This window comes from Urocampus carinirostris, chromosome 9, assembly GCF_059441175.1.
Source record: "Urocampus carinirostris isolate Australia breed hairy pipefish chromosome 9, RoL_Ucar_1.0, whole genome shotgun sequence".
Lineage (NCBI taxonomy): Eukaryota > Metazoa > Chordata > Actinopteri > Syngnathiformes > Syngnathidae > Urocampus > Urocampus carinirostris.
In genome coordinates, this window is record NC_142357.1 from 34,273,267 (window position 1) to 34,296,756 (window position 23,490).

A 23,490-nucleotide genomic window follows, 5' to 3' on the forward strand; every position below is an offset into this window, starting at 1 on the left:
GTCGGGGCCGGAGGAGGAAAGCAAAGCACTGGCTGTGATGCCGCTGGATGATGGCTGCCTTCGGAATCCTCAGCTACGAACACCGGCCTTTAAAGCGGCCACGACTCGGACCTCCGGACGTTTATCCCCAGGATCCCAAACAGAAAGAGGTCAGATAATCCCCCACCCTTAGCGGACACGGGACTTTCGAGAGAAAGCGGGCGGTTGTGAGCTGCTAGCAGTTGCTAGCTAGCGGCGGCTAGCATGTCGGAGCTAGTCCCCCTCCAGGGCGACTCGGGCCTGGGCAACAACAATGAACAACACCGCAGGAGACTTGACACTTGTCGGGCTTGCCTCAGAGTTCTAAAAACATTTTCACGAGTTTATGAACCTAACTACAGATTATAATATGCTTTTGACGTTGTTGTTTAGCGTGTGAAATGCGCTCTGGGTAGGGGCGTTTAAAAGTTAAACATCGGCTTGGTTAGTTGGCTAACTGCGCAGTCAAGCGTCTGTTCTTATTTACTCTCATTTACATCGAATGTTTGACAGTGTAAGCTTCTGGACTTGAGTCATTGCTCCTGATCTATTATTGACTCCGGGTTATCTGTTGATGCCAATGACAAATGGATTAGGTAGTAATTTGAGGTTCCTCATAAATGATTGTAATATCCACTCGCTTGTTTTGATTGAGAAACGCCTTAGCAACTACTATTAAAGGAAACATCCGTATTCCATGTCGTTTACCATCGTGAGCTAATGCTACAAATTCTCCCAACTGTTTAAAACAACAGATATATTTAGAATAGATTACATTTGTCTTTGTTGCCATTGATCACAACAGGGTGCATATTGTTTTCATCGAGTCAAGTCATGTTTATTTGTATAGCCCTTAATCACAAAGAGTCTCAAAAGGCTGCACAGACAGATAATTGCAAATCTCATCTCATCTCATCAGCTACACCGCTTATCCTCAATAGGGTCGCGGGGGTGCTGGAGCCCATCCCAGCAATCATCGGGCAGTGGGCAGGGGACACCCTGAACTGGTTGCCAGCCAATCGCAGGGCACACGGGGACAGACAACTCACTCGCTCATTCACACTTAAAGACATTTTGGACCGGCCAATTCACCTTTCAATTTTTGGAATGTGGGAGGAAACCGGAGTGCCCGGAGGGAACCCACGCAAGCACGGGGAGAATATACAAACTCCGCACAGGAAGTCTGGAGCTGGATTTGAACCCAGGAGGTTCCCATGACATGAACTGTGCCGCACATGCGCTAACCACTGCGCCGCCGTGCTGCCCTAATTGCAAATCACAGACAAATATTACACCTTCCCCCGATCTAAACTTACATGAGCGCAAGGAAAAAGCCAAAAACCTCAACATGAGGAAAATGAAAAAACATTGAGAAGGGACCGCACTTGGGTCATCCCCCTTCCAGGATGACCAGGCTGCAATGGAGGTTGCAATAAAAAATAATACACAGATATTGTCAACATAAAATATAGGTTATTCATTTGCTATAGAATAGAAGTGTATTTTAAGGCTTGATTTAATCAGTTCCACTGAGGTTGCAGAATCTTATCCCAGGGGAACAGCATTCCACAGCACTGGGGCCCGAATGGAGAACGCTCTCGAACCTGCGGATTAGACATGGTACTACAGGATAAACACAGAATAGATAAATAAATAAAAACACAAGATATAAAAGAATATAAGGATAGAAAGAGCAATGTTTACAAGGCAATATTTACAAGTTAGTGGTAGACTGGACTATGTTGTAAGTGCATTACGGTGTATGCTTTGGGCACAAAAAATGCGGTGGCCAGGGTCAGATGAGTCTTAAACAATGTCTGCTGTGGAAAATGCGTTAATAATAATAATAATAATAATAATTTCCTTGTATTGTCATTCTGTGTAACAATGTACACAGAACGAAATGTCGATTGCATCTGACCCGATGCAGCCGCAGCCAAGAGAGGGCGCCGCCGACCACTTTTTAAGTCTTAGGAATGACTCGGCCGGGGCGCGAACCCGAACCTCCCAGTCTCCTTCACACTGGGCATAGAGCAGCCAATGAAGTTCGAGCGGTGTTGATCAGTTACTGTACGGTTTTCCTCCAGCATACCACATCGTGATGCTTTGTGTTGCAAAATGTCTTGTGTCTTGTCAATCCTTCTTAAGATCGGGGGAAAAAAAACCATAAAGCTACTTCCAAGCAAGATCACAGAAAGATTTGTTTTCAGGCTACTAGCAGAATTAAAGCCCAGATGTTAGGAAATCAGGATTTTGCCTTGGGTATAGGCACAAAGGAGGTAAGAAACACCCTGTACTACCATTCCTTCGACATCATCAAGACAAGACGGTGTCTTTTAAAGTGGTTAATTGTCAGTTCGGCAGAACCATGTGCCAATTATGTGGTGCATAACATTAGATATGAATGAAATTGTCTTACTTGTCATTGATTACAACGTGGTTTGTATGGTAACAACGAGAATACATGTGGAACTGCTGGATAAACATGTAATAAATGACGCTGAAGAAAAAAAAGGATTCATATGCAATATTTACAAGGTTGTGCTTTGTAGACTGGCCTATCTTGTAAGTGCATCAGAAAATAGTGCAAAGAAAATAGTGCAGTGGCATTAGTGCAAAACTAAGAATAAATAAAATATGAATGTGAATATTTCTGTACATGGGCAAGGCATTTTTCCAACAGTTTTGCATGTCAGCATTAACAAATAAAGTATAACAACTACTTGATATCTGCTTCACCACTGCTGCAGTGCATTTATTTTAATATCTGCTCTAAATATGTTGAAAATGTATCAATAATACAGAAGGACAAGTGATTAGGGAGGTGATGGCCCTGGGGAAGAAACAGTCTCTGAGCCTGTTAGTCCTTGTTTTAAGGGACCTGTTGCTTCTGCCAAAATGCAGCATGTCAAAGAGGTGGTGGCGGGGTGAAAGGAGTCCTTCATTTTATTGTTGGCTCTGCTGCAGTATCACAAGCAGACAATATCCTCCAGACTGGACAGGGACCAACCGATGATTTCATGAGCTGTCTAGATGACTCTCTAATGTTTCAAGCCAAGTTCTGGTATTGCCTTGTGGTAATTTTGTTTTGGTGGTGGAGTCAGTTTAATGTGCTTTTATAAATAGGCAGAAATGTAGGTGGTGTATATCTCTGTACTCCAGACTAGGGTTACAGCTTTAAGTTAGTTTTAAAAGTTTCAACTGTGTACTCATTTTCTGTTTGATTAATCCGATAAAAAATGATAGAGTATTAATAGACACGACGTGCATTGCATTCTTGACCGTTAGGGTTCCCCGTCCTCAAGTGCTCATGTCCTCAAGAGTCTTGTCTTTCTATACTTGTGAGACATTACGATATGTTACACCAATATCTGATAACAGGTCCTGGCACTCCTTAATTTCGGTTTTAGATATCCTCATGTGGCAGTTTTGTAATCAGGAACATGTAAATTTAACAAAACAAAGTCACCATAAGTTAAAACCAGTTTTGAGGAAAATGCTACATTGCAACATGTGGTTCATTTGATCGTGTTTTATGTTTGGTAGCGTAAAAAGCAATGAGCAGTCTACATCTATCTAGTTAACTTTGATATATTATGTCAGGGAAACATAGTAAAGATTATGGGCCCACATTGCTCTTTGTAGACATTTTTTTGGGGGTAGTCTTTCCTCTTAAAACAAAGATTATGGTGTAATTTCACTCTTCATGGGTGTGCAATAACACAAAGTACATTTTCTCTTATATGCCGCTCTGTCTTCATTTCCGTGAATCTGTATTTGTTTTTTTTCTACTTCAGGATGAGCTGACTGCATTGAATGTGAAACAAGGATTCAACAACCAGCCAGCTGTGTCTGGCGACGAGCACGGCAGTGCCAAAAATGTCAACTTCAACCCCTCCAAGGTTTATTTTTCATCCTCTTGTGTTCTCCCCTCATTTAGTCACTAATACCACTTGACATTTCAACTCGATTTTACAGATCAGCTCCAACTTCAGCAGCATCATCGCAGAAAAGCTGCGCTACAACACCTTTGCCGACACGGGCAAGCGTAAGCCGCAGGTCAACCAGAAAGATAATTTCTGGCTGGTCACAGCCAGGTCGCAGAGCTCCGTCAATAACTGGTTCACGGATTTAGCTGGCACAAAACCATTAACGCAGTTAGCCAAAAAGGTAAGACGCTCCCTAATCTGGGGTCTCATTAACTGATTGGTTTTGGTTAAAAAGATCATCAGAAATAATTGATTAGTTGTTTCATTAATTGATTTTGGTTCTAAATTATCCTATTTCATTTTGTTTCCTTCAAAGCTTCTGTCATAAGTCGCGATGTAGTTGTGTATGTGTGTAACACTATCATATTTATCGTGTAAAACGAGCATTATTATTATTTTTTTTTTATCCAAAATAAGAACTCAGTTTGGTTTTACGTTAAGCACTAGGTTTTACCATATTTGAGCAATGATCAATGAGTTGCATAAACATTGGATGCAACAGGAATCGAACACGTGTCGCAGCGGTGAGAGCGCCGAATCCTAACCACTTGGCAACTAATGATGTAGATGACATATGAACAGGCACTCGATCTCATGTATTGGCCAAAAATGTCCGAACCACCCTAATCCAGTTCTTTGAAATACTCTTAAAGACATTGATTAGTATTGATTGAAGAGGCAGTTTCCTCAGAATTAATTGATATGTTCAATTATCGATTGAATTTGGTTGTAAATTCTCCTTTTACACCAAAAGTCACTAACTTGGGTACTAATACTCTTGAGTAGCTCGTGGACGGTTCTAAAAATAGCTCACGAATGATGAGTCATTTTGATTTTCCTGTAAATTTGATTTTTAACTTGCATGAGGAATCATTTTCATCATCAGAGTCTACAAATACACGATCAATTCTACAAGCCAATAATATATACATGTGGACAAAAAAGTGCCTTTAAACAAGCAGATGTTTTAGTGCAGTCACGACCACAGTCCTGCCCGCGGGCCATTCAAGGCCTGTGATCTAAATTTTACTGACCCGTGGCCTCTGTCATAAAATTGATATGTGGCCAACCAGTAATGTTGACTTTAGTATAGAATAAATTTGTACCCCAAAGAAATCACAATTTTACCAGATGATAGCAATAGCCCTTTGGCCACCTATCCTTTGGTTTTCCGTGAGAATTATAGCCCACTCCATTTCTGACATGGCGACTGCATATAAAAATTGGAAAGTTGATTCTGACGGCTGCCGCTTCCAGGCCAATTAATGAATAAAGTATCTATCTATCTATTGGAAATTGGAGTAGTTTTTATAAATAGTCGGCCCTCACACATTTTCAGCTTACCAAATCTGGTAATAACATGGTAATAACATAGTAACAACATAGTAATAACCTGATGAAGGGTTATTTAAGAAATGCTTATCAAACTGGTTCCTCTGGTTCAGTTTTTGGTCATATTTTATTAGCCTTTTCATACCTTTTGAACTTTCTTTTCAAACCCCATGCATTATGTGAGCTTTACAGATTTAATTTGTTATGTGATGGTAAAGACGTCTTTTGCAACAAGTCAGAAAATCAGTTATAAAATATATAACTAAGCCACGAAAGGGGGCACCACCTGGTATCTTTTCCTGGGGGTGAAAATGAAGCATCTGTTAGGCGTTCGTGTTTATTTAATCACATAGATGACACATTCACTGATTAATTGGGTCACTGTCTCTGTAAGAAAATGTGACATATTTCACAGTTAAGTTACTCAACACAGTATTGAATTCATTTTTTCTTACCCAGGTGCCCATTTTCAGCAAGAAGGAGGAGGTTTTCGGTTACCTGGCCAAATACTTGGTCCCCGTCATGCGCTCAGCGTGGATGATCAAGATGACGTGCGCTTATCATGCAGCCATTACAGAAACGAAAGTCAAAAAGAGGCACGTAATTGATCCTTGTATAGGTAAGAAAACTTTTGTTTGCAAGGTTATCTTTGGAAACAAGCATCTCTTTGAGGTCCAAATATGTGCCCATAGAATGGACCCAGATCATCACAAAGTACTTGTGGGAGCAGCTCCAGAAAGTGGCCGAGTTCTACCGGCAGTGCCCCAGCCAAGGCTGCAGTTCGCCACTACCAGCCACGCCAACTGATGTCGAAACGGCCACTAAGCAATGGGAGTATAACGAGAAGCTTGCCATGTTTATGTTTCAGGTCAGTACCACTGGCTTCACTTGTCTTTGTTTGCACTGGATAAAAACATGTTGCGAGTATCTCAAAAAGGACTGTTATTGAACTTTTACGATTCCTAAACATATACATTATAGTTAAGGTAAAAATGGTAAATGGGCTGCATTTATATAGCGCTTTGCAAGTCACTTAAGACCTCCAAAAGCGCTTTACAATATGCTTCACACTTACCCATTTTTAAAGTAACCGAATCAATGTAAAAACATTTACTCAGTTATGCATGGTACATTTGATTGATTAGAATACCCCTGCATAATATTAGGGATTAAATTACCTATTGTTGCCAGAGTAATTCTAAAAACCCATTGACATTGTAATTATAAATGAACTTATCTCTGCTGTATAACTATACAAGTTTTATGATCATTCTTTATGGAATTCTTATTTAAACAGAAAGACAAAACAAAGAAACAATGTATGCTTTTGATGTTTACATTTAAGTGTGTACAACAATAGAAAATGAAATTGGGCTGTAGTATTTATTTTATTGCCTCTAAAGAAAATATAAATATAAGCTTTTTTTTACATTTGATTAATATTCATAACACATGTATTCTCAATGCTGCAAAGAGTTGAGCGGTGGGTCATTCCCCTTTTTCTTTTGAAAATGGCAAACCATATTATATAAACAGATATTTTTTACATTTGTTAGACAATTTGGAGGTTTTACTATCAAATCTTGGCTCTGTCCATCCTTATGTTTCCTTGTTGTATTTACGTAATATATAGGTGGCGTGTAATTTGTTCTTTTTTGCATAGATCGTCATTGCAATTAGTTGATAAAAAATTTCTGATGGTGTAATGACGGTGGCAAAAATTTCACATTGCCTATTTTAAACATCTTTTTTTTTTTACTAAACGTATGACATTTCAGTTTCAAGCATAATGTGGATTATTATAAATTATAGAGAACATAGGTTTAATAAACAAATGGTCAATATTTAAAAATATTAATGATATTGTCACCACTTTCTGATGGAGTGTTTATTAGTGCAGCTTAAATATATTTTTTTTCATATCCAATAAGAGCACATAACTTTTACATTATTTGACATTGGCTTTTTTTTTTCAACTGCTGTTTGTGTCCTGAGCATTGTTTAATATGAACAACCAACCCACAGTATACTAATGATTTTCCCATGAGGATGATGTCATAGAAAATATTGTGATATTTACTGCACCGTAACCTTTGAGTATTGGTAGATCTCTAGCGGCTAACTAGTAGACGCAGTCAGCATGTTTTTTTAGGGGGATAAAACACATTAATCAACAGCAGACAGCAGTTTTTTAACAGAGGCTCAAGGACTCCATCTTGTTGCTCGGGTGTCCTCCAAACTACTCACCCTTCCACTCCATGCCTTCCCAAAAAAGGACAAAATGTTAATAGGATGAAACTTATCCAAGCAGGCAGGGAACAAATTACATAAGGCCCTGCTGAAAAGAAACGTCTAAGAAATGGCTGCAATCGAGTAGTTTCTATCAAATGTGTGTCATGTTCAGGATGGAATGCTGGACAGACACGAGTTCCTGACGTGGGTACTCGAGTGTTTCGAGAAGGTCCGACCCGGTGAAGATGAGCTCCTGAGACTCCTCCTGCCACTTTTACTGCAGGTAGACTTTTCTTACCTTCTACCGACGTACCAATTTCCCTTCCCTGAACCTTGCATTGTCCCTGGCGTGTCTGGACCACACACAAATCAGCGCGAGGTGACAGAATGTCAAGAGTTTTTCACATAGCAGCTGCGTGCCCTCATCCATCATCCTGACTTTCATTTTGTTTCTTTCAAAGCTTCTGTCATAAGTCAGGCTGTAGTTGTGTGTGTAACGCTGCTTATTGATTCCCCTCCCGCAGTACTCTGGGGAATTCGTACAGTCAGCCTACTTGTCACGCAGGCTGGCTTACTTTTGCACGCGCCGCCTCAACCTGTTGCTAAGCGACGGCACCCTGGGCCCCGGCGCGGGCGGCGGCCACCCGGCGCACGGCATATTGACGCCGCAGGGGAACGCTCTACCCCCGACGCCGACCTCCCAGCCGGCTGGGGGGAACCAGCCGCAGACGCCCTTCACAGACTTCTACATCTGCCCCCAGCACAGACCTTTGGTGTTTGGCCTCAGCTGCATGTTGCAAGTATGAAGAGTTGTTTACATTTTTGCTTTGAAGTGTTAAAACAGGGGAGAAAAACTCTGTGAGTAAAAGAGAAGAGCATGTGGTTTTATAGTAATATGCTTATTGCAACTCACTTCAGTCACTCTTGGTTCATGTCAAAGCCATTTCAAAATTTGCATGTCAAAATGCTTATTTATCTCGGGATTCACACATTATATTGTGAAGATATATGGGGGCAATGATCTTCAACATTAAACATTTTTTTTATTTACCTTAATAATGTGCTCAATATTTACATCTCAAAGGATATTGAATATTCTGAACATCCTCTATTGCTTTTTTAAAGAAAAAGGTGTTCACAACAGGTGAAAGTAGACATTTTCTTAAGAAAAAATATTAATATGAAAACATGGTTTTGGCAATGCAAAAAGCAAATTTTAAGATAAATTTAAAAAGACAGTGTTTTTTTAATTTTACAAAAATACAGTCAATGAAATGGACAAGAAAAAAAAAACAATCGAGGAGATCATAAACAATATCCTAATTTTAAACTTTGGGATAAGTAGTGGTACAAACAAAAGCAAATTATTTTAAGGACATTTTTGCTGTAAAAGAGTGAGTCTAAAAATAGATATTTTGAGTCTAACTTGTTAATCAATAACTTTACCATTAAAAAGTTTAAATGTCATATGAAAGATGTATTATTTTTAGGAAAAGGGCATATTTAGATGGCAAATTCAGCTTTTTTAATGATGAACTAGCGTTATCTTGTTTGTTTCTTTTGAATATCAAAATCTCATATCTGTGTGTGTTGGCACATCTTTTCTTAGGACAAATGAGCTCTTTTGGCATAGTTCTATCTGGTTTAGCAAGTGCATGTGGTATTTGTTATTCCAAGTGCAGCTGCATTGGTCACTAATTGTGCTGTCGTACTCCTTCAGAGCATAGTGTTGTGTTGCCCCAGTGCTCTGGTGTGGCATTACTCACTAACAGACAGCAGAAACAAGACTGGCTCCCCTCTGGACCTCCTCCCCATTGCCCCCTCCAGCCTGCCAATGCCAGGGGGAAACACTGCCTTCACTCAGCAGGTACTTTAATCTGCTGCACAAAAATAAATTGTGACTCAGGAAAGAAAAAAAAACAGCATTAAATTGTATTTCACGTCATTTCTTTGCAGGTGCGTGTAAAGCTGAGAGAGATCGAAGAACAGGTTAAAGAACGAGGCCAGGCTGTGGAGTTCAGATGGTCGTTCGACAAGTGCCAGGAAACCACGGCAGGTCGGGAAAACTCCCCCTGCTGACATTTCACACCATGAAGTTTATTTGACATTGCCTCGATTCTGTGGTCAGGGTTCACAATCGGAAGGGTGCTGCACACCTTGGAGGTTTTGGACAACCACAGCTTTGAAAAGTCCGACTTTAACAACTCGCTGGACTCTTTGTACAACCGAATATTCGGCTCTGGTCAGAGCAAGGACGGCCATGAGGTACTTGACTGCTCAAACAGTAACATCAAAATAATCTCCATCACGGTGGATTTTAATGCTTACAAAGTGTGCTTCCGTGCAGATGTCGCCGGACGACGACGCAGTGGTGACTCTGCTTTGCGAATGGGCCGTTTGCTGTAAGCGGTCAGGGAGACACAGAGCGATGGTGGTGGCCAAGCTCCTGGAGAAACGCCAAGCCGAAATCGAAGCAGAGGTGAGCTTTAAGTCAGGTCGGATTTGGGGAGAAGGGAAATCTTTGTTTAGACCAGCACTGGTATCCAAGGCTATTGTGTAACTCGCACTCAAAGGCTTAGTTCTGCATGTGTGTGATCCAGCGATGCGGTGAGTCTGAGGTGGTGGATGAGAAGGGCTCAGTGTCGTCAGGTTCCCTTTCCGCCGCCACGCTTCCAGTCTTTCAGGATGTTCTGCTCCAATTCCTGGATACTCAAGCCCCAACACTCAGTGAGTCTCTAATTTGTATTCAGTCACCCAGAGAACATATATTAGAGTGGACTGGACACTGAGGAGAGTCTCGTTTTAAATTATTCATGAACAATTTTTGTGCCTTCATTAGCGGAGCCAGGCAATGAGAATGAACGTGTGGAGTTCTCCAACCTGGTGCTGCTCTTCTGCGAGCTCATCCGGCACGATGTCTTCTCGCACAACATCTACATGTGCACACTCATCTCCCGGGGCGACCTTTCCTCCGACGGCCATTTGCCACGACCGCGCTCGCCTAGCGACGAGCCCTCAGACGAGTCAGATCGCAAGGAGCAGGACGCTGGTGGCGGCATCAAAATGGAGGACACCGGCCTGTCGGAGTCTATGGAAATCGACCACAACTCAAGTGCCAATTTTGACGATGTACGTCTGTTTTGAACATTACATTAAGTACTGTTTTTTACAGACTACTGAAAATTATTAATACGTGTGCATTACTTCAAGAGGTTTTACAGTACACCATTGTAATTGTGTAATAAGGGATCAATCGAAAACCATTGCTCACCAAAATTGCAAAAAATTATATGCAACTGGGAATCAAACCCGGGTTGCGGCGGTGAGAGTGTCAGTTAACTACTAGACCACCACCAACACAAAGGCCGAGTCATCATCAAATACACCAAAGAGTTGTTTTCCTTGTTGTCCTTTTTTGGGTTTATTGATATATTTTAGGACGACTTTCTGTTTTCTCCATTCCTTAACATTTGTTTCTAGCATCGTGAGTAAAAATAATTTGATAGTGAGATAAAATCCAATGCCTTTACTTATGTTATATCTATCACTAGTGGTTAGATTTCAACGCTCCCACTGTCACGGTCCAGGAGCGATTCCCATTGCGTACAATGTTTTACGATTTTCGTCAACTACATTTTTCGACTGATCAATCATTTCACTAATATATACGGTATATATATAAATATATATATAATAATTCAAAACTAAAGAAGAATTATTAAAAATTATCTTGTGTGTAATTTTGTTTTGTTAAATCTGAAGCGCTATGATTAAACATTTTATAAAACACTTTACTACAAAATAATTGCATCCATTACTTGCTAGTTGCCAAGATTATGGCTGCAAAATTGTAAATTCAAGTTACTTCCACTTCATCAGTAACTTTTTTAAATTACATTTTAGGAATTATAGGTTACGATATTTTCTTAGCACTCACCCCTAATCAAATGATGTCTCCTGTGTTGTTGCATAATCTATCACAGATGTTCTCTCCTCCCATGCACTGCGAGTCCAAGGGCAGCCCCTCCCCAGAAAAATCCGCCCCCGAACCTGACAGCAAAAACACCTGCAAGGACAAAATCATGGACCCTGCATTCCCACAACTATATGAGCAGCCCCGACACATTCAATATGCCACACACTTCCCCATTCCTCAGGTAAGGATGAAAGTATCTCAGATTACAGCGGAAATAAGATTCTTTTTCATTTTGAGTCCGGTCAGTATTAGGTCTGCGTGGCTGCATTTGGAAAGATTTATTATGACTGCCGATAGTTTATCTGCTGCTTTCTCCCCTCTGGCAAAAACTGGCCTGTCTTCAGGAGGAAAACGCCAGCCACGAGTGCAACCAGCGGCTCGTGGTCCTCTACGGCGTGGGCAAATTGCGAGACGAGGCCCGGCACACCATCAAGAAGATAACCAAAGATATCTTGAAGGTGCTCAACCGCAAAAGCACTGCAGAAACAGGTATTTCTTTCACCTTTGAGTCATGCTGCATCTATTAGTCAGTATGGTATACACTGTTGGATGTAATGACCTTCTCCAGGGTTTATTTTGTGTGTTATGCCATCCAAGTTATCCATGAACAGAGTTGCATCACTAAGCTTTTCATTACAGTCAATTAGTATGCTATATCCGTCTTAGGTTCATGGTGTCTTAACCTGGTTGAGCTTCAAAGATATACTGTTTAGAGATGGTTGTTTAAAAATGATATAAATTTGCTTTGCATTAAAATTAGCAAAGTAAGGATGTTTTAATTTAAAGGAAATATCAATTAAATGTTGGTTTCCTTTTCTTTTCTTTTTTAATAATAACAAAGCTTTTCATTTTTTTGTTACTTTACGCTTAGCCAGGTTTGGATCAAACTAAATTTTAAATGTGAATCAGGAAAGAGAATAATTTTTCTTCTCATTGATTACAACATGGTGTACAAAGTTTACGATCAGATTTGAAGTGGGACCAAAGAAGGAACATGTACGAGACCTAAAAAAACAAAAATAAGATAAAAAATAATTTCAAGATAAAATATTAATATTTAGATTTGCCTAAATTATATGTACTCCATACTAGGCAGAGAGTAGCTGATGATTTTCTGGGCTGTGTTGATGACACTGTAAGGTTCTCTCCCCTCTGATGCCGTGCACTCGACTTACAACACCGTAATGGGAGGTGTACAATGCTTGTGTTTGTATTATAAAATAAGATGGTTGATAAATATGGTCCTGTTGAAAAATCATACATTTCTTTCTAAAAAATACAATTATATTCCAATATTCACAACAGAATTTTTTTTTGCTGATAATACAAGTTGAGTTTGGAAGTGATTGAGATTTTCCCTGACTTACATTCACCTCGTCAGCCATTGATTCACGCCCTTCTGTGCAGGAGGTGAGGAAGGACAAAAGAGAAAGAGGAGTAAGCCAGAGGCCTTCCCAACCGCAGAAGATATCTTTTCCAAGTTCCAGCACCTCTCCCACTTTGACCAGCACCAGGTCACCTCACAGGTTAGGCCGCTTCCGCAGTTTTCAAAATGTTTCTATAGTATGACATTTCTGTGTGTATATGCAAGCAGAAACAAAAGGAACTCATTTGGTTACTCATTTGAATAGACATGCTTGAGTGTAGAATAAATCAAATTGGGACTGATTTTATCAAAAAGAAGGTTGGAGGATCAGCACACTTTTTCTGCAGGTGTCCCGTAATGTGCTGGAGCAGATCACCAGCTTTGCCTTAGGGATGTCATATCACTTGCCTCTAGTGCAGCACATTCAGTTCATCTTCGACCTCATGGAGTATTCCCTCAACATTAGTGGCCTCATCGACTTTGCTATTCAAGTAACCACACTTGTTAAGTTTTAACGCATTCATGGAGTCGCTATGGTGGCTTTCTCATCAAATTCAAATCTTTTTTTAAAGCTTCTGAACGAGCTAAGCCTGGTGGAAGCCGAGCTGCTGCTCAAATCATCGAGCCTGGTGGGCAGCTACACCACCAGCTTGTGTTTGTGTATCGTTGCTGTGCTGAGGAGATACCACTCCTGCCTCATTCTCAACCCTGAGCAGACTGCACAGGTTTTTGATGGGTATGTGAAATTTCGACTTGTTTTTCTGTGAATGTGTAAGGTTGAAGACCAGTGCAGTAATATCCAAATTGAATTTTACAAAGTTTAGTGAGAGATAGTGGCAAGCATATAATTTGAATGAGTTTTCGCTAGTCTTGAGGTTATCAACTTTCCTTTTTTGATATAAAATGGTACAATGTTTTTTACCTTTAACCAGCCTTTCCAGGAGAATTGTTCACATTTTACACTGCGGTAAAAAAGTCCCATTTGGAAATAATTTTTCCTAATTTTATGTGTACCTTTTTTCTTTATTAAATTTCCTGTATTTTTCTTTTTTTTTTCAAATTATTTGTCATATTTTATTGAACAGAAATAATGATTAAAATAAAAGAAAATTTTATTTTTTGAATGTATCGATAAATTGAGGATCTTTTAGTGGAAAAACAAATTGTGAAATGAGTAGTATAAGAAAATATTAAAATAGGTAAAAGTGTCTTATAAATGAAACAGCTTTCTTATTTCTCTTGAAGAATATAACAAAACTGCACAACATAATTTGCCTTTAGGATATTTTTTCAGTAGAGGTGAAAAGAGAGTGCGATGTTGAGTGCATTGGTGGAATTTATTTAATTAGAACATATTTCATATTTTGTTTGGTGTCCTTTAGCATGTTGGCGTTTTGTGCTGAATGAAATTCTGTTGAATTTCTCAATCAATAAAAAAAAAATCGTTTATTTGGCGTAGCTAATGCTAAATTATGACGGTCCAGGCTTCGCATTGTGGTGAAGTCGGGCGTGAACCCAGCAGACTGTTGTTCCGCTGAGCGTTGCATCTTAGCCTACTTGTACGACCTCTACACCTCCTGCAGTCACCTCAAGAACAAATTTGGCGAGATCTTCAGGTACTGAATAGATTTCCAATGGATGATCAAAAATATATTGCTGAAATAAAGTATGAAATCAATGTGACTTTTTTAGCGAGTTCTGCTCCAAAGTGAAAAACTCCATCTATTGCAACATCGATCCCTCGGACTCCAACATGTTGTGGGACCCCGTGTTCATGATGGAGGCCATCGCCAATCCCTCAGCGCACAACTTTAACCACTCCATGGTGGGCAAAATCCTAAACGACAGCCCGGCCAATCGATACAGCTTTGTGTGCAACGTCCTAATGGATGTTTGTGTGGACCACAGAGACCCTGAACGGTACACTGGACAATATAATTACAATAATTAAAAATGTTTGATCCAGTTTACAAATTGGTTGAGATGAAATTCGTTTCTCTTTTTAGGGTGAACGATATCGGCATCCTGTGCGCCGAGCTGACGGCGTATTGTCGCTCGCTAAGTGCTGAGTGGCTCGGCATACTCAAGGCGCTCTGCTGCTCCTCCAACAACGGCAATTGTGGCTTCAATGACCTGCTTTGCAATGTCGACGTACGTTTGTGGTTTCTTGACTTTACTCTCACTTTTAACGTGGGGTCTACAAAAAATTAATCATCAATTTTACATTCTTCAGGTTAGCGATTTGTCATTCCACGATTCCTTGGCGACCTTTGTGGCCATTCTCATTGCTAGACAATGTCTTCTCCTGGAGGACTTGGTCCGCTGTGTGGCCATTCCATCCCTTCTCAATGCTGGTCAGGATCTTTATTTGCATACTTTAAGACCCTTCAGCTTTAATAATTTGCGCTGTAGGCTTAACATGCCGTTTGTTTCTGTTTGTTTCTATAAAGCAAAACCAATAATTTGATGTAATCTACATTCTAATATACCATGCTTTTCTTTAAATACCATCCCTCTTCTGGTTGTGTAAATTAGTGTTTTTCAACCTTTTTTGAGGCAGGGCATGTTTTTTACATTGGAAATATTTTGCGGCACACCACTAACCCAAAATGTTACAAAATGACACTGAACAGTATGTTTAACTACAATATATTTTATAATACCCCCTGTTTTTACAGCACAGACACTTGACAATGACATAATATTTGCAGAAAATTATTAATAAATGTTTTATGGGAATAATTTAAGTAATTTTTCAGATTAGAATTTGTCTTTAAAATATGTCAGCTGGGGTTGCATTTTTGTGTAAATGCCAGTGGAGTGTGCAAAACACCAAAAATACATTACTCTTTATTCCCTAATTTACAGACTTATATATATGGAGAAAGGGTTTTTATAGTGAAAGTATAATTGAGCAGGACAGGGCATTTTGAATGCATATTTTTCTGGAATTAAGAAGTTATCATTTATAGACTTATATCCACAAAATAATATACACAGAAAAAATGACCTCGCAGATGTGAAGGATTTTACCGAGACCAGTCCCAAAATAGCTTAGTGGAAAACGACAAAAAAATATAGGAGATGTATATTTATTGCTTTGACACTTGTGTGATTGCCAACCTAGCCCTTGTTCTATTGTATTTCCTTTCCTTTTTTTATTTCCATCAAATCTCACAATGGCCATTATCTGGTTTTATAACTTTACCATGTAGTGTTTTTTTAATTATCCTATATCATCACACGTGAAATCCTTTATTTTTAGCCTGCAGCGAACAAGACTCCGAACCAGGAGCGAGACTCACCTGCAGAATTTTGTTGCACCTTTTTAAGACCCCCCAGCGCAACCCAGTTCCTCAAGATGGTATTAAGTCAGGTAGGAAAATGAAATTCCTGAACACCAGTTGAGTAACAATATCAATAAATAACATTGTAATAACCTACAGATAAGTCATCTGTCGGTATCCGATCATCTTGCGACCGCCACCTCCTTGCAGCATCTCAGAACAGCATCGTTGTGGGAGCAGTTTTCGCCGTCCTCAAAGCGGTCTTCATGTTAGGTAAGGACGTCTTCCAGTGGCGGTTTACCAGATTTGACATCTGTCTCTTGATGTTGCAGGAGATGCTGAGCTCAGAGGCTCTGGACTGTCTCACTCGGCTGGTCTTGATGACCTCTCCGAGGGCCGCAATGTCTCTATAGAAACAGCTAGCTTGGACGTCTATGCAAAGTATGTCCTCAAGACCATCTGCCAACAGGTAATTATGTCTGACTAAACTAAAAAATAATGTAGGGTCTTTAGAATTATGTTTCAATGCTCTGTAATTTATTACCATCTGCAAATAAGTAAAATATTTTTTATTATTTTGAAAATTGAGCTTTCACTTTAAAGAAACGTATTTTAACTTACTACCATCCTACCTAAAAATATAGGTTTGAAGTCCATCATTTGCACTGATTGTGTTTTTAATTCATAAACTCCCAAAATATTACATGAGCAGCATTTTGGAGGACTTAAACACAAATTAAAACCCAACACAATATGAAGCAGATCACCCAAAACGTGACATTTGAAAATGGCCTTTTTGTTGTTCTTTAATGCTCACTTGTTGTCTTCCTCGCTTACAGGAATGGGTTGGAGAACGGTGTCTCAAATCTCTGTCTGAAGACAGCAGCGCCCTCCAGGACCCGGTACTGGTCAACATTCAAGCTCAGAGGCTGCTGCAGCTCATTTGCTATCCCCACCGCCTGCTGGATAGCGATGATGGGGACAACCCACAGCGGCAACGAATCAAGCGCATTTTACAGGTTTAATGTCTTTTTTTTTCTCAATGGCCTAAAACATAACTTAATGCATTTGTATAATAAAATGAAACATGTTTGCATAGCATGCAGTTATTATTTTTTATTAAGGAGCTATTATAAATAAACTCTCCTTATAGAATATGGACCAATGGACGATGAGGCAATCCTCTCTGGAACTTCAGCTGATGATCAAACAGAGCACTAACAATGCAAGTTTTTCCCTCTCACATATTAGGCCTTTGTGAACTAGAATAAACCTTAAAAACAGTTTTAAGAAACGCAATAAAATTTATTTTTGCAGGAGCTCTATTCTCTCTTGGAAAACATAGCCAAGGCCACAATTGAAGTTTTTCAAAAATCAGCTGAGATGAACTCCAATAACCCCTCAGGAAATGGCGCAGGGCTCCAAAGTGGCTCTACGTCTAACAACAGCAATACCACCAGCAAGATGAAACCGATTTTAAGGTAAGTCTGTGCAGATATACTCTAAGGTAAGACTTGTAAGGTTAGACACTAAGGTTGCAGCCCTTTGAGACTCTTTGTGATTAAGGGCTATACAAATAAAAATGACTTGACTATAAGGCATTTACTATATTTTGCAGAGGGAGTGGAATATTATATTCTGTGTTCTGGACTATAAGGCGCACATGGAGTTTGGGTTAAAAATGTGCTGGAAATTTTAAAGTGCTCCCTGTAATCCAGTGCATGTTTTGGACCGGAAGATACAGTGCATGAAATTGAAAATGCATAGTTACAAATAAATGGTACTGCATATGGTAACCATTTATGAATGAATCAATTTATGTCAGTGATGAAACCAGATTTCTTTACAACGTAATCCTTTTTTTTTTTTTTAATTGAGGTTTTTTATTTTTTGAAAGTAAGTTTTATAATCCTGGTAAACCTTATAGACTGTAAAATACAGTACTAGTGGTTGGAAAAAAATGTGGTATCATTCCTAAGGGTATTATTTGTGCCTTCACTTTTAGTTCATCAGAGCGGTCAGGTGTTTGGCTGGTGGCTCCATTGATAGCCAAGCTACCCACCTCGGTTCAAGGTCACGTTCTGAAGGCAGCCGGGGAAGAACTCGAGAAAGGGCAACACCTCGGTTCGTCCTCGCGGAAGGAGCGGGATCGCCAGAAGCAGAAAAGGTAACACAGGACTACTTTTCATCATCGGGAACCAGAGTGAGTCTTGATATTTTCTTCCCCCTCCATTTTCCAGTATGTCATTGCTGAGCCAGCAGCCATTTCTGTCGTTGGTGTTAACCTGCCTGAAGGGTCAGGATGAACAGCGCGAGGGTCTTCTTACCTCCCTGTACAGCCAAGTTCAGCAGATTGTCACCAACTGGAGAGAAGACCAGTACCAAGATGACTGCAAAGCCAAGCAAATGATGCACGAAGCCCTGAAACTGCGACTTAATCTGGTACGGACACATTGAAAACCTTCCCTATATGGAAACATCTTATAACGACAACACATGAATGTTAATGTATGTTTACGTTCACTAAAAAGGTTGGTGGCATGTTCGACACGGTGCAGCGCAGCACTCAGCAGACCACCGAGTGGGCTGTCCTCCTACTAGACATCATTAGCAGTGGAACAGTGGACATGCAATCCAATAAGTGAGCCATGATACTTTTTACCACTTACAGTGTAAGGATAAGCAACACACTCAACATTTTTTCCCCTCTCCAACAGTGAGCTCTTCACAACTGTGCTGGACATGCTGAGCGTGCTGATTAACGGCACACTGGCTGCTGACATGTCCAGTATCTCTCAGGGCAGCATGGAGGAGAATAAGAGGGCTTACATGAATCTGGTCAAGAAGCTCAGGGTAAGAAAAACTGTCGGTAGTAAATCTTGGAATCACTACACATCTGGTCACTGCAAATAATTTTCTTACAACTTTACATGCCATTGAGTTGAGTTTGACTTGACTTATATTCGCGTCCGCAGAAAGAGCTTGGGGATCGGCAGTCTGAGAGTTTGGAAAAGGTTCGCCAGCTGCTGCCTCTACCCAAGCAAACACGGGACGTCATCACGTGTGAACCTCAGGGCTCACTCATTGACACCAAGGGGAACAAGATCGCCGGCTTTGAGAAAGAAGTAAGCCACATTTAAGTGACTGTCAATCCTGAGCTGTTATTTTAAATTGTGAAAGGGTCAAGCGAGAGTCGGCAACATGCAGCCCTTTGGCGCTCTCTAGTGGTTCTCTCGTGCTTTTTCAAAAATGATTGATAATTGAAAATCATATGGTTTCTGTAGGACAAACATGACACAAACATTCTTACCCTTTTCCATTGAATATAGTTTTTTACAGTATATATATAAATACACTATTTTGTGCCTTCCTTATAAGGCTTATTTAAAGCTTTTATTTTAGCGGCTTCTTTTTTTGGTCCAAAATGATTCAACAGTTTAGGTTGCGAACCCCTGGGGTGCAGCATTTTAGTATTTGTAGCCTTAATTTGTCATTTTTCCCACTAAAATTGGTTGCATATATATATATACTTAACAATCGTGTATTTCAATTATTTTTGACGGATTTGTTGTAAATATTAGTATTTTTAGGACACACACATACATATATATATATAAAATTTGGTTTTACTATGTTTATTAATTAAATATTACACAAATGTGTATTGTTGAATTTAGTATGAATGGTGCTGCCAAACTGAACATTATCAAGCTATCAAGCTGCTTTAACTCAAGATAGTTTCGTGAGCGCTAAATCTTTAAACCTGAGTTAACTCTTTAAAACTGACAGCACTAATCTTTAATTAATTATCTGCCACTCCTGTAAAAATGCCATATTGACTTGCAGTTAAATCTTGGTACTTGAGTGATTTTTTTTAAAGCTTTAACCTCTGACTGTTCGAATTATGAATCCATTAATTCACTGCAACTCTTGTGTAAATGTCATCCATAGATGTCGTTGGCAGTGAGTTTAAAAAAAGGACTTTTTAAATTTGTTTTTCATTTTGTTAATTGTGTACTCGCCATTAGGGCCTTCAAGTGTCCACCAAACAGAAGATCTCCCCCTGGGACGTTTTTGAGGGTCTCAAACACTCGGCCCCTCTTTCGTGGGGCTGGTTCGGTACTGTGCGCATGGACCGCAAAGTGACCAAATTCGAGGAGCAGCAGCGCTTTCTTCTCTATCACACGCACTTGAAGCCCAAGCCTCGCAGCTATTATTTGGAGCCTCTCCCACTGCCCCCCGAAGAGGAGGAGCCGCTGACGCCCATCTCGCAGGAGCCAGAGAAGAAAATGATGGAGGCGGTGAAGCCGGAGAAAAACGTGCCCACCGTGCCCTCGGACTCTAACAAGAAGAAGTCAAACAAGAAGAAAAAGACACCATCAGCCAAGACGGAGGTTTGAAAAGCCCATTCTATTTTATGAAAATGTTTAATCCTAGATATTTATTTACAAATCCTGGTGAACTTTTACCTCGAAACAGGATTACGTTAACCGTCCGCCTGGTGTGAGCTACGGGACAAACATGCCGCCAGAACTCATGCAGAATCCTTACGGCAGGTTGCCCTATAGCCAGCAGGGCATGGGCATATACACACAGAACCAGCCTCTACCTCCCGGTCAGTACATTACACTTACAAGCAACAAATGGAGACATACAGTGGTACTTCTATGAGCTTAATTTGTTCAAGGGTTGTGCTCGTAGCTCGAATTGCTCGTGTGACGAGCAAATTTTCCTGTTATGAAATAATTTAAAAGTAATCAGTCTGATCCTGTCCTCTCAAAAGGATACAAGTAAACCCCAAGTAGCTAAAAACGCATTTTCCTGTTCACTAAAATACATTTAAATAGTAATTGACCGTACAAAAAAATACAGTAATAAAATCAAATGTATGATAACAAAATGAAATGCGAATCAATTATGAGCGCCGTAACAATTGTGTGTGCGTGCTGCATAGGAACGGGCGGTCGCAAGGAGTAATCATAATGTATCGTATACCTGTCAACTTGTAAATTTTCCCCGGATGGTATACGTTTTTTGATCATTTGATATTGTGTACGCCATTTAACAATTTTTATAAGGGGAAAAAAATAAAAGACTGATCTTGTCTTGCCCATTTCGGCTCTAATATGGATCGTGTCTGTCACTGGTATCGGACGATAATTTCATCGTAGATCGCGATATTCTACTTCTGTCTTGCTGTGAGTAAATAGTTGCCGCTTTGTGTTTATAAGGTTTCCATTCATCTATTATCTGCACCGCTTATCCTCAGTAGGGTCACAGGGGTGGTGAAGCCCATCCCAGCTATCTTCAGGCAGTGGGCAGGGGGAACCCTGAACTGGTTGCCAGCCGGTCGCAAGGCACACAGGGACAGACAACTCACTTGCTCAGTCACACTTAGGGACAATTTGGACCGGCCTATTAACCCTGACATGCATGTTTTTGGAATGTGGGAAGAAACCGGAGTGCCTGGAGATAACCCACGCAGGTTTGTAAGGTTCATTATCGCTTATTAAGGAGGATTTGTAATTATAAATAAGGGGAACATTTGGCAGAGGTTGACAGGTATGAGATCGAGAGACTGTCAATAATACGCAAAGACTTACTGAACACTTAAATTTAAAGTTAAATGGTCAGCATTTCTGTAGTGCCTTTCAAGTCACTGAAGACCTCCAGAAGGGCTTTACAATGTGTCGCCCACTTATCTATCCAAACACACTGATAGCCAGACAAGGAAACATAAGAAGGGACAAAGTTAATGTAACCTAAAATGAACATACACACAAAATATTTTGACAGCGTTTTTTTTTTCTTTTTTAAACCTGTTGTAGTTTGCATACGCCAACTCGACGAGCTGATGCTTGCAGTAAGCCGTCACGAGTGGTCTCGAGCGGTCTCTAGTTGTAGCCTCTGGAAGTACCCTAAACGGAATTTTCCTTCGAACAGCGGGCAAGATTTTTGCGCCCAAAAAACCTCGCTTTTCACAATTCTCATGTTTAGAGGTGCTTTTATAAAGACGTACCACTGTATATTAAATAAATGCTACTATATGTCTCCTTTATAGTACGCTTGCTCCATTATTGGTATTGCACTCTTAAGTGGGTTCTCCTCTGGCAGGAGGACCCGGTTTAGATCCTCCTTACAGGCCAGTCCGCAACCCTCCCATGAATAAGATGATGAGCACGCGGCCGAGCTACCCAGGCATGATGCCCACCATGCAGGGCAACATGCCGGGCATGATGGGTCTGGACAAACCTTACCAAATGGTGTACAAGCCTCAGCCTAACATGCTGCGCCACCAGCTGCAGGTCAGACTGGTGAGTCAGGCGCCACTGACGGGTCAAACTGCTCCTCACCAGGTAGAGTTCATTCAATGCTCCAGTTGGCAACATCAAGTAGAAGTAGATAATTCTCTTAGATGCTTCGATTTTCTCCTGTAAGCGCATGAACTGTCTTTTTCTTCAAGAATTTTCATCAGGCTTTATTTGTTGTTTCAGAATCACAGCATGATGGGGCAACAGATCCGACAAATGGCACCCAACCAACCCTACAATACAATGCAGACATCCCAAGTAGGTTTGGCTAAGCGATGTCTACCTCCTAGTAGTGTCTGATTACATTACACCTGGAAGCTGATTTTTTTCCAGTATTTTTATCTTATTTTTTAACGAGGGATGTAGTTCTTTTGAAATATGTTAATAGCTGCTACAATGTTTCCCATAGAGTTTTGTAAGACCCTGAAGAGTGGACAGTCTAGTGCAGTGTTTTTCAACCTTTTTGAGCCATGGCGAATTTCTGTCATTCAAAAAATCCTGCAGAACACCACCGTTTGGTGTCGTTGTATCTCCAGTAAAAGTAAATGAAGCGAAATATAGCTTTCGCTTAATCGCACAGGCACACAAATTGGATAATTTCCTTCGGCACTGTACAACGATTATTACTGCACAGCGGTTAAATAATACTGGCCTAGGTGGTCTGGTAGGAGCAAGCAAGAAAATGTTGTACGTTTTACATTCAAACGGATAGATCTGGTGCATTATTAGCAAAATCAAGAAACTAGATCTGTGATGAATATGAGCCTTTGTAAACTTTTGAATCATAAACCACCAGTATGAAAGGAAATGAATGACACATTAAACAACATCCACAAAGCATGGCAAACAAGACAGGAGTTTGATGTAAAAAAAGAAAATCTGCTATTCATCTAATTAGATGAAAAATACATAATGTTGTTCCGATGCTGTACTATTTCAATGTATCGTAACAGCGACTAAATAGACCAAATCAACAATA

General features: G+C 40.2%; 1 protein-coding gene across 8 annotated transcripts in view; it reads left to right on the plus strand.

Moving 5' to 3' along the window:
• Window positions 1-23,490, plus strand: part of med12 (mediator complex subunit 12) — a 27,131-nt gene continuing 3,641 nt past the window's right edge. For 3 of the 8 annotated variants that reach the window (XM_088343574.1, XM_088343576.1, XM_088343575.1), the window contains exons 1-37: window positions 1-149; window positions 3,816-3,920; window positions 3,997-4,188; window positions 5,799-5,958; window positions 6,032-6,207; window positions 7,744-7,854; window positions 8,096-8,371; window positions 9,292-9,438; window positions 9,528-9,627; window positions 9,700-9,836; window positions 9,904-10,050; window positions 10,172-10,298; window positions 10,411-10,700; window positions 11,555-11,728; window positions 11,892-12,036; window positions 12,955-13,073; window positions 13,261-13,404; window positions 13,486-13,649; window positions 14,398-14,529; window positions 14,606-14,833; window positions 14,920-15,064; window positions 15,147-15,267; window positions 16,179-16,289; window positions 16,360-16,473; window positions 16,533-16,669; window positions 17,040-17,219; window positions 17,354-17,425; window positions 17,518-17,681; window positions 18,206-18,367; window positions 18,441-18,642; window positions 18,732-18,841; window positions 18,918-19,053; window positions 19,176-19,325; window positions 20,229-20,594; window positions 20,680-20,815; window positions 22,315-22,556; window positions 22,695-22,769. In XM_088343574.1, the coding sequence (XP_088199700.1) occupies window positions 48-149; window positions 3,816-3,920; window positions 3,997-4,188; window positions 5,799-5,958; window positions 6,032-6,207; window positions 7,744-7,854; window positions 8,096-8,371; window positions 9,292-9,438; window positions 9,528-9,627; window positions 9,700-9,836; window positions 9,904-10,050; window positions 10,172-10,298; window positions 10,411-10,700; window positions 11,555-11,728; window positions 11,892-12,036; window positions 12,955-13,073; window positions 13,261-13,404; window positions 13,486-13,649; window positions 14,398-14,529; window positions 14,606-14,833; window positions 14,920-15,064; window positions 15,147-15,267; window positions 16,179-16,289; window positions 16,360-16,473; window positions 16,533-16,669; window positions 17,040-17,219; window positions 17,354-17,425; window positions 17,518-17,681; window positions 18,206-18,367; window positions 18,441-18,642; window positions 18,732-18,841; window positions 18,918-19,053; window positions 19,176-19,325; window positions 20,229-20,594; window positions 20,680-20,815; window positions 22,315-22,556; window positions 22,695-22,769 (5,799 nt within the window). In that variant the 5' untranslated portion in view covers window positions 1-47. The remainder of the gene's footprint in view (window positions 150-3,815; window positions 3,921-3,996; window positions 4,189-5,798; window positions 5,959-6,031; window positions 6,208-7,743; window positions 7,855-8,095; window positions 8,372-9,291; window positions 9,439-9,527; window positions 9,628-9,699; window positions 9,837-9,903; window positions 10,051-10,171; window positions 10,299-10,410; window positions 10,701-11,554; window positions 11,729-11,891; window positions 12,037-12,954; window positions 13,074-13,260; window positions 13,405-13,485; window positions 13,650-14,397; window positions 14,530-14,605; window positions 14,834-14,919; window positions 15,065-15,146; window positions 15,268-16,178; window positions 16,290-16,359; window positions 16,474-16,532; window positions 16,670-17,039; window positions 17,220-17,353; window positions 17,426-17,517; window positions 17,682-18,205; window positions 18,368-18,440; window positions 18,643-18,731; window positions 18,842-18,917; window positions 19,054-19,175; window positions 19,326-20,228; window positions 20,595-20,679; window positions 20,816-22,314; window positions 22,557-22,694; window positions 22,770-23,490) is intronic. The other 5 variants (XM_088343577.1, XM_088343579.1, XM_088343580.1 and 2 more) reach the window with 4 other exon arrangements.